Here is a 10,311-nt window from a genome sequence, read left to right on the forward strand (position 1 = left end):
CGCTCTGTCCCAGGCCTCCTCCGACACCTCCTTCGCCTTCCCCCAGGCCTGCCCCCCTGAGCACCACTTCATGGCTGAAGACGTCACCACCCCCAAAGTAGGTCCACTCATGTCGGTCACCCTCTCTCTCTTTCTCTCTGTGAATCCATCCCTCTCTCTCCATAGCCCGCTGTATTAAATCAATAGCTGGTGTGTCCGTTATAGTATACTCTCTATCTCTCTCTCTCTCAGTGGGGGTTGTTTTCCGTGTATGAAGTTATTCAAGCCCTTCCTGGAAAGTTCTAGAAGTTCATTCCCGTAAGCCTAACTGCGACTGCTCTTTGATACGTAAGACCTAGCAAGCCTCAGAGAGTGTGTGTGTGTGTGTGTGTGTGTGTGTGTGTGTGTGTGTGTGTGTGTGTGTGTGTGTGTGTGTGTGTGTGTTTATCACAGTGCAGCTATCTTGCCGTCTTATATAAGCATTCAGGCTGCACCCTCATCCCCACCGACAGCTGCCTGTTCTTCACGGCTTGCACACACACACACACACACACACACACACACACACACACACACACACACACACACACACACACACACACACACACACACCGACACACACACACACACACTCACACACACACACACACACACACACACACACACACACACACACACACACACACACACACACACACACACGCACCCTTTTTCTCGCTTCCGTCCCTGCCGTGTTTTGGGTTCTTGGGTGCTAACAACCGACCTTTTCTCCTGGCACGAAGTGGGTGGCTGTTACTAATGGTTCTTATCACCTATCGACTGTGACGTGCGCCCGGCGATAAGCAGCACGTCAGCTGGCGTCCGGGAGCAACGTATGGGTACAGCAGCGTGTACGTCATTGACATTTGAATGAGTACGCCGAAAAGATTAGGGGGCCCTGGTTATGTAAAGCTCATGGGAATCTCCGTGGGGCCCCATGACAGTCAGGGAACTTGGACACTTCTCTCTTCGTTCATTGTGCTTGTCTTGGTATCTCTGCTCTTTCTTTATCATAATTCTTCTGTTCCTTAAAATTGTGTGTGCATGCTCAGTGCGCGTGATTAAAAACGTCCCTTGCCTTGCCGGCTACAATGAAAAAAATAAAAGGAAGGGGGAATTAGACCTAAGCGTCTCTTATTACACCAACATTGGCCCTCTGGTTGCCCTTGGCAACTCAACCTGATGTATTCAACCTGCCAGCGTGTGCATCAAATTGTGTTTGTGTGTGTTTGTGTTTGCCCATGCGTGTGCGCACGCGCAAGTGTGTAGGAGTGCCTATCCCGTGGAACATTCATTCAGAGCATACTTCCCCAACCCTGCATTCCTACATCCCTACCTTCTTTCTCTCTCTCTCTCTCTCACACTCACACACACGCACGCACACACGCACGCACACACGCACGCACACACACATACGGAAACACGGACACACACACACACACACACACACACACACACACACACACACACACACACACACACACACACACCTCGCCTAGTATGTGTCCAGTTGCAGTAATGGCAGAGAAGCTGGAGAGAAATAAAGGAAGGAAGTCCCCCTCTCAGCATGGCGGCTGTTCTCCTCCAGTTAGCCCTTTCTCACCACACAAATGACCGCCATCGATTGTGTGTGTGCAGCCGAGCAATGCTCTGAACACGCAAGGGAGGATGACAGAGCCTTATGGTGGATGTCATGTCAATGTACGTCTCGTCGAGTTCACTCAGGTCTTTCCATCATTTAACAGGGAGATCAAATATGCATTCCCGGGCACACACCCACACACACACACGTCGTTACGTGATTACGTCTGAATATTACAGGGTGCGGATGTCTTAACCTTGGGACGACTTTAAAGCAACTTAAAGCAGCCGATACTGTAGCGTCGCCGTCGGGCTATTAAGTGTCCTCCCTGACGCCAGACCATAATAGATTCTCTCGGATGTTTCCCCGCTCGCCTCCAGGTGAACGGCTGCCTTCTGGAGCCTCTGCCCCCCCCGGCCGTCCTCCGCAAGTCCTCCACCTCGTCGCCTAGCAACATGATGGAGACGTCCATCGACGAGGGCATCGAGACGGAGGAGCCCGACGCCGAGGACGACCCCGCCCACCTGCTCTCGGCCTATCAGACGGCTCGCTTCGGCCAGCGGAGGCACACGCTCTCTGAGGTCACCAACCAGCCGGGGGCTTCCAGCCAAGGTGCGGCCACTCATCCGTCGGGCACTTGGCGTCTGTCATTTGGACATGTTACTTGATGACACTCATTCTAAAGCCGTTGTTAAAAGGTGTTGCAATCGAGTCCGTGTGTATGGAACAATACATACAAAGTACTTCACTCATACAATAGTGAGACTTCTCTTTTATTTATTATTGTTTTCCTCCCTTGTAACCGTTTGATCTGATCCCCCCCCCCCCCCCCCCCCCCTAGGGAAACTGTATACCCTGGGCCACAACCCGTCGCTGGGCAGCGTGGACTCGGACATGGGCTACGACATGGGCTCGGTGCACAGCGACCTCAGCCTGCTGGAGGACGCGCCCTCCCTCAGTGAAGTGGTGCTGGCCACCGGCCCCGCCCCGCGCCAGTCCCCCGGCGCCTTCCTCAACGCCCGCCCCGCCAACCCCGCCATGGCCGCCCTGACCTCCCAGCGCAGAGAGACCCACAATCGCTCGCCCATCAGCTTCAGGGAGGGCAGACGAGCCTCTGACACCTCACTCACCCAGGGTCCGCCCCCCACCCCTTACACTGCTGCTACTGTGCACTGTGCGCTGCATTGGTTCCCCCTCCCTCTGCCCACTCTCTTCCTTTCTCTTACTGTGACTCCCCCTATCTCGCAGAGAGAGCCTCGGTTTCTCTTGTACCGTGTCGATCCCTGGGAGTCCATTTCACGCTCGTGCTTTCTCCCTTTGTTCCCTTCTCCTTAGCACACTCCATTTCCATCCCTTTCTCGCCTTTTGCATTCTAGCCTCACACTCTCCCCGGCTCCCTTTTCCTCATCTCTCCCTCCTGCCTCTTTCACACGTAGCACACTGAACGTTGCCAGGTCCGACCTCCTCCTCACCCCTTTCACACCCTCAGACCAGAGTGCGCTCTGGGAACACGCTAGTGTACCGCGCGGTCATACGGGAGTCTGTTTTTCCGTGCAAAACACGGGTATAAACACACCGGTGAGGCCCGACGAGACGGCATGGGGGCGCGAGCAGACGACCGGGGTCTGTGTTTGTGGACATGAGGTCGATGTCCCGCACTATTTACAGACCGGGGGGGGGGTTACGTGCATTAGCACGCTACAAGGCTCATTAGGAAGTGTTTGGTGATAAACGTGAGGACATAAAACAAAGCAGGATAACTAGAGCTGTGTCAGTCGTTAATTACTTAATAATCAAATACTAATGATAATCACATCTTCGGTCGCTGCAATATTCCATCCACAAAATTATATATGGATTTATATCAAAGGTGCCTTTACAGTATTTATTAATACCAAGAAGACTAATTTAACAATGTGAGTCCAAACTGAATTCTCCTCCAGTCTCTCTTGCATGATTACAGACCTGTCCCACAGTAGGCAGCGGGGAACGTAATGAACCAGAAGGAGAGTGTGAGTATGCTTCCCCGTCTCCCCAACCTCCCTCTCCTCCCTCTCCACCCAGACCATCACAAGTGTCCTCGCTCACAGCCTGATAGCAACCGTACTTGAAGCCCAGTGAAACCTAATCACAGGAGGAGGATGAAAGAGATGTACGCGCCGCACACACACCCCGCCCTGCATGACGTGGGTACCAGGGAGGCTTTCTAAGACATCTCATGATGACGTACTGGTGTGGGGGAGGGGGGAGTGGGGGGGTGTAGGGGCTTGCGTCACACGACGCTGTTAGTCTTTAAATAGCCTCCTGGATCAGGGTGAGTCAGGTCCCCCCTGTTCACAGACAGAACCAGTCCCCACCGGGAGGGCGTGTGATCACGGCTGCTGCTGCTGCTGCACTCCCATGCACACAGATGCACACACACACACACACACACACACACACGTTGCCTGTACCTTTCCCCCCCCCTTTACCTCTCGTCCCTCTCTCTCTCAGCGTCAACGCCAACACTCCCACATTAGCCGCTGACGTACATCCAGTCACACTGCTGCAGGGGCGAGGGGAGCGCTACCGACAGCTGCTACAGCCTTTATGCTGCCAGCCACACACACGCTCCAGTCAAGCCATGAAGGAGCCTGTGTTCTCATTCACCTTCCTTCTTTCTTCTCCGCTCGTTTTCAGTCAATAAAAAAGGTTCAAAATGTTTATATATTTATCTATATATGTGTGTGTGTGTGTTTGTGTTTGTGCGTGTGTGTGTGTGTGCGTGTGTGTGTGTGTGTGTGTGTGTGTGTGTTTGTGTGTGTGTTTGTCTGTGTGTGTGTGTGTGTGTGTGTGTGTGTGTCTATTTGTGTGTGTGTGTGTGTGTGTGTGTGTGTGTGTGTGTGTGTGTGTGTGTGTGTGTTTGTCTATTTGTGTGTGTGTGTGTGTGTGTGTGTGTGTGTGTGTGTGTGTGTGTGTGTGCGCGCTCAGGTCTGGTGGCGTTCCGGCAGCACCTCCAGAACCTGGCCCGGACCAAAGGCATCCTGGAGCTGAATAAGGTCCAGATGTTGGTGGAGCAGATGGGCTCCGGCGAGGGGGCCGGCCCTGCGGGTCCCCTCGGGCCACAGCAACACTTGCACAACCTCCTGGAGGTCAGCCAGTCTGTCTGCACACGCACGTGATCACGCACACGCACAAAATAACGTTTCCCCCCCCCCTCGATAGTACCAGTCCCTTCTTCACCCCACTGCCCTTCGCAACTCATCATCAGAAAGAAGTCACCCACCCTGCCGGTTGTGTAACCCCAGAAGAGGCAGCCAACTGTGGCTTGTTTACTGTCTCGGGGCCCCTGGGGCCTGGAGCCCGGGCCAGGGAGAATAGAGGCATTGTTGAGGTCACTCAAATGGACCAGGCTAGTAACTGGTACTCACTGGTCCTGATCTGAGGGGGAACACACACAAACACACACACACGCCCAGCCACACACGTACCAACTCACACCGCTGAACGCAAGTGAATAGCCATGTAAGGAAGTATCATTGAGCCATCGTTACCGTAAGCACCAGGCAAATGAAATCAGGAAAGGTAGTAGAAAGAACACCAAACAATGCTTCCAATGTGCCCGCCACCACTAATGTAATAATAATGCAGCTCTCTGATGCTCATGAAGCTACCAGCCATTATCCTTTTAATTTGTCTCCATTTCATTTGACTAATGTCCGGTCCCTGGAGCACTTATCATTTAGGATAAGGCATCTGGCAGGAGCCCAGTGGCATTTCCACAGCACAGCTTTAGTAAGCTGGTTAGATTGTGGGACACACTGACCCTAATGGGCATAATTGTATTACCTTCGAGTTGTTTCTTTTGTGTGTGTGTGCGTACATGCGTGCAGAGACTGCTCTGTTTACAGACGCCACTGTCTCCCTATCTCTTGTTGTGTCACATATTGTCTGCGTGTCTGTGTGTGTGCAGGGCGAGGCATCCAGGCAACAGGATGGCCAGGCCCTGTACCAGGGGGGCCCCCAGCTCCTGTCCCGCAGACAGAGCCTAGAGACGCAGTACCTCTCCCACAGACTGCAGGTAACCCAATGACCTCCCAGTGGGTACGCGGAGCCACTTTTAGACGAGGTGTGCGTGTTTATTGAGCAAGAGGAAAGGAGCCGTGAAATTAACACGCTTTAAATTTGGAAGATGTTTTTACACTCGGCTCGGGCAGGCTTAACATATCAACCCATAACATCGGCTACACTCTCCCTCAGCTAAGCTTTCAGTTGGGACTAACCCAGAGCTGACATGTCTAGTTGATCTCTCACGACACAATCGAATCCTGTTGCCTATAAGCCTGCTCCATACGTCTCGTGTATTTTACAAAAGGTATTTAGGTGCAGACTTTATCATGTGGGAGACGTGTCAGGATTAGCAGGTTCATTGCTGAGCGGAAGGGGGGTGGGTGGGGGGGGGGGGGGGGGGGGTTGTGTGCACGGAACACAACTGTGGCTGGTGAATATTTTGTCGCTGGTTGCCATGGCGGTGACCTAGTCCCACTGTGCCTGCCCTCCTGCAGGCCAACGCGCTGGCCAACAGCCCCGCCAGCTGCCAGCTCTTCTGCACGGAGACGCCCCGCAGCCTGGAGCAGCAGCTCCAGCAGCACAGGTACTGCCACCGCCGCCACCACCACCGATGACAACCAGTAACCACACCTCACATGGGTCCCAAGTCTACACAAAGTGTGTGTTTGTTCCCCCCCGCCTGCCCAGGTTGCACCAGAAGAGGATGTACCTACAGCAGCAGCCTCAGAGCGCCGGGCTGCAGTCCTACTTCAACCAGATGCAGATCGCCGAGGGCTCCTTCCCCCCTGGCGCCGCGCCGGTCTGCTCCCCCCAGGGCCCCGCCATGCCCCCCATGGGACCCTCTCAGACCCCGCCCCATCAGCACATCGGCCCCCAGCCCTCGTCCTCGTTCCACCAGCAGCCCGCCGGCCTGCTCCCCCTGGTGGAGCCCGGGGAGGGCATGGTGTTCGACCCCTACATGAGCCACCACCACTACCCCCAGCAGCAGCAGCAGCAGCAGCAGCAGCACCCCCTCCACCTCCACCCCCACCACCAGCTCCCCGTGGAGCCCCCGTCCCTGGGCTACGGCAGCTACCCCTCCTGCTGTGAGCAGCAGACCCCTGGACCCTCCGCTGAGGCACTTTACGCAGAGCAGTACGACTTCTCCCTGGACCCCGGGCAGCCGGCGCCTCGCTCCATGGTGGGGGGGTACGGCGACGGGGGTCTGGCCATGGCGGGGCCGGGGCACTACGACCCCCTGACCCTGCCCCCCGAGCTCCAGGACCCCCTGCTGGACGGCGAGATGATGGATACGGTGGACTCCCAGCACGGCTTCGTCATGGTCAACTGAAGCCCGGCCGGAGGGAGCGGGCGGCGTGATTCTGTGGGGAGCTGGTGAAGCTGTGTGCCGCATTACGGCGGTCAGCAAGATGAGGGCTGGGGGGGGGGGCAACGGGGGGTAGAGGCGTAGAAGAAGGAAAAAACGTGTACGACTAAAATACTGACTCCTCGTTTCTTAGTGAACCTCAGAAGAAGACTCCTCTACCAAAACCTCCCTCAGCCTACCTACCCCTCTCCTCCTTGGTTGAAGTCATGCCCGGCCCCTACCTCTTCCCCACCTCCCTCCCTACCCCCAACGTATACCTAGGTAGGGTGGTGGTGGTGTCGGGACAGGACGCAGCCTGTGGATGGTGCAGCTGATCCCATTAGGTGTCTGTGGGGGGGGGGCTTATCTGGAACCAAAAGCACAGCAGCTTAACGGCACATTTTCTCTTGCGAGTAGGACGTCAACAACGCCAGGACACAGAACATTTGTAGAATAATTTCGAGATGCATTCATTTTCTTTGTTTGAAAGGAATGAGTCACTTGCTTGTTTATCATGCCACCTTGTCCTGCAAGATGCCCATAGTGGGTACTTTTGAATAATAATAATAATAATAATAATAATATAGGTTTCACGACTACATTTACAAAATGTTTGAAGCATTACATTTCACCGCCTTCTTTCTTATATGAATATGCTGAACTTTGTTTGATTAGAACAAACAACTGCTTATTGCCTCTGTTATATATGCATATGATTGACGGACAATGGACAGATTCAGTGAGCAGTAGTTTCATTTCTGAATACTTTCCTTTCTGCTTTCCATTGAACTACTGAACCACATTGAACTCTTACACTACTGAACAGTGTTCATACCATTTGATTGGAGGTGAGGTTTCCTAAGCAGAAGTGATTACCTGTCAGCACACATATATCGGCGGCATGGGCTTCACTTTTATTTGAAGAGATCCAGCGGAGCACATGTTGACCTGATGAACGGAGGGCAAGGGCTTGAATTGTTCATGCGTGCTGGGTGAAGAAGTCGCGGTGTTCATTAGTCAATATCAATCTGTTTTTCTGGCAATATTGAAGCAATATTAGCTCGTGATATTAAACGATTGTACAAAAAAAAAACGAATGGGTAAAGGAGGCCTCATCTGTACAGCCAATTCTGATTGGTTGTGGTGAACTCTGAGTCATCGGCGACAACAAGACTTGAGCTGATGATGTAACCGAGATATATTATTTTCACTCCCCCTGCAAGTGCAGATATAAGCTTGGGTTGTGGTTGGGGGGGACGCTGTGTCAAGCGTGTGTTTGCAGCTCTGTCTGCCTGCCTGACTGAAATTGTCTCAAGGCTTACTCCACTTCCCATTCAAACTGTAGAACATGTCACATGGGTGCTGCAGATACACCTATCTACATTTCAGTCGACATACCTCCTCCCCTGATGCACAGTTGTAGCCTACAAGTGATTATTTTAATCCAATAACCTCCTGCCCCTCTCCTCCCTTTTACAGTAATACCCCGTTTTTTTTGTTAATGATGAAATGGTGTTTCTGTGGAATAATGTTGGCATTAATGGAATTAACACCGTAAAGATTCTCTTAATAGGATTAGATGAAGGAATGTTTTCCCTCTTTGCTCAGGGGGCTGCTGTAAGACAAACACCAGAAAGACATTGGTCACCTGACACTGGATTTAGCCAAGGGGCTCACAATTGCTCTTTGACTGACAGCAAGCCTGCGACAGGGAGGCAAATTGTATTGTTTTTCAAAGCACTTGGATTTTTTTCAATGTACTTGAAGCGCACAGATTTCCGTTCTCTGAAAATGTTGCTTTTATTGGAACGTATCGAAAATGGTGATTGGGTTGAGCCTTTATTAAATGGCAGCCACATTAGTAGTAAAGATCTTTGGGGTTTATCGCTTAAACACGTTGAGGCTGTCTGTAGTCTGAATAGTATGAGTCAGACAGGGCCACCGCTTGCGCGCAGTTATCTGGACTGACGCAAGTACTTAAGGTGTTCAAAATCAAACTGGGAACGCAGCAACTTTTCTATTATGTGTGAATTCCGTGTGGTTTCTAGTCAACAGTCCTTACCGTGGATCATAGAAGACACTTCGAACCAACAGTAGTACTGTCCCATCACAGATCCTTTATTTTTGTTCAGGTTAGACTAGAGACCTACATGGCAATCTGTGGAAGTAAAAATACTAGAGCACTTTGACGTGGCAGGGGAAGAGGAGACACTGCGTGAGTGGAAGTGATGGTGGTGGAGGAGGAGCGAGCATGTTGGTTTACCGTTTCCTGGTGGATGAAACCAAACCCAAATCTGTAGGAAACACATTTGTCCTCTGTCTAACCCAGATAATGGACACAAAAAATCATTTTCTCAAAGAAATGACCAGATTTGGTTGGACCGATTGTTGCTTTGTTAAGTCCCAAGAGAGGGGGATGTCTGCAGCAATGGGTTAAAGTAATTGTGCTTTTGTACAAATTAGAAGGTTTAGTGAATCTTGTAACACTCATGGAGTGCACCGAAGGTTTGAGTTTTTGTGTTGAACCTGAATCGTGTTCAGTGTGCCTTTTTACTTTTCTTTTATATAGTATAAATTAAATCAACAGCGTTATAGACCCTTTTCATTACGTTTATTTCTTTTATTTCCAGAACCACGTAGAGTATGGTTTTACAAAAAGGTACAAAACCAAAGTTATAGTCCCAGAAGCTCCCCTGGATCCCAACCGTGTGGTGTTCCGGAAGCTTCCCTGAAGCACCACATTATGGTGTTCCAGAAGCTTCCCTGGACAACCACCGTGTGGGGTTCCAGAAGCTTACCTGGAATACCACCGTGTGGCGTTCCAGAAGCTTATAGATCAGTCCAGCCACCATGCTTTCTCTTGTCGCTTGTTCAGTATATGCCATTTAAAAGTATTAGAGCAATATTTCTCAAGATGGAGACAAAAGAAAAATTGATTATAGTTGGACATCTTTCCAAGTATCATGATTGCACCTCCTGTTGAACAAAGACATCAATGTTATCAATAGAAATCCAGTTTTATATTTACCTTTGTTGATGTTGACCACACATAAGCTACCTTGCTGTTGAGATTAAAAAGGTTTATTGAACATAAACATGTTGTACCCTTCCTTTGTGTTTGTGTGTGTGCACACGTGCAATTTTTCCCCCAAATGTTTTTAAGCAAGCGGGTAGGCTTTCTTCTGTTGTCTTACTCCAGAGGAAGGCGCAATGAACCACAAGAGGTTCTCAGCATTCACCCAGTAATTCCGAACCAATTACAGCACTTAAATGTTGCCTACTGCACCTTTAATTAGCTTGAGACTTCTGCCTGCAG

At 51.3% G+C, this 10,311-nt stretch overlaps 1 protein-coding gene across 1 annotated transcript in view; it reads left to right on the forward strand.

Annotated features, from left to right (window-relative positions):
- sik2b (salt-inducible kinase 2b) overlaps window positions 1-10,090 on the forward strand; it is a 44,030-nt gene extending 33,940 nt beyond the window's left edge. Inside the window, exons 9-15 of the mRNA XM_030380528.1 lie at window positions 1-97; window positions 1,981-2,212; window positions 2,442-2,735; window positions 4,571-4,731; window positions 5,553-5,660; window positions 6,145-6,233; window positions 6,338-10,090. The exon at window positions 1-97 is cut by the window's left edge and continues 62 nt beyond it. Coding sequence (XP_030236388.1) covers window positions 1-97; window positions 1,981-2,212; window positions 2,442-2,735; window positions 4,571-4,731; window positions 5,553-5,660; window positions 6,145-6,233; window positions 6,338-6,980 — 1,624 coding nt within the window. The 3' untranslated portion in view covers window positions 6,981-10,090. The remainder of the gene's footprint in view (window positions 98-1,980; window positions 2,213-2,441; window positions 2,736-4,570; window positions 4,732-5,552; window positions 5,661-6,144; window positions 6,234-6,337) is intronic.
- Window positions 10,091-10,311: the final 221 nt, after the last annotated feature.

The sequence above is a fragment of the Gadus morhua genome, chromosome 16 (genome assembly GCF_902167405.1).
Source record: "Gadus morhua chromosome 16, gadMor3.0, whole genome shotgun sequence".
Classification (NCBI taxonomy): Eukaryota; Metazoa; Chordata; class Actinopteri; order Gadiformes; family Gadidae; genus Gadus; species Gadus morhua.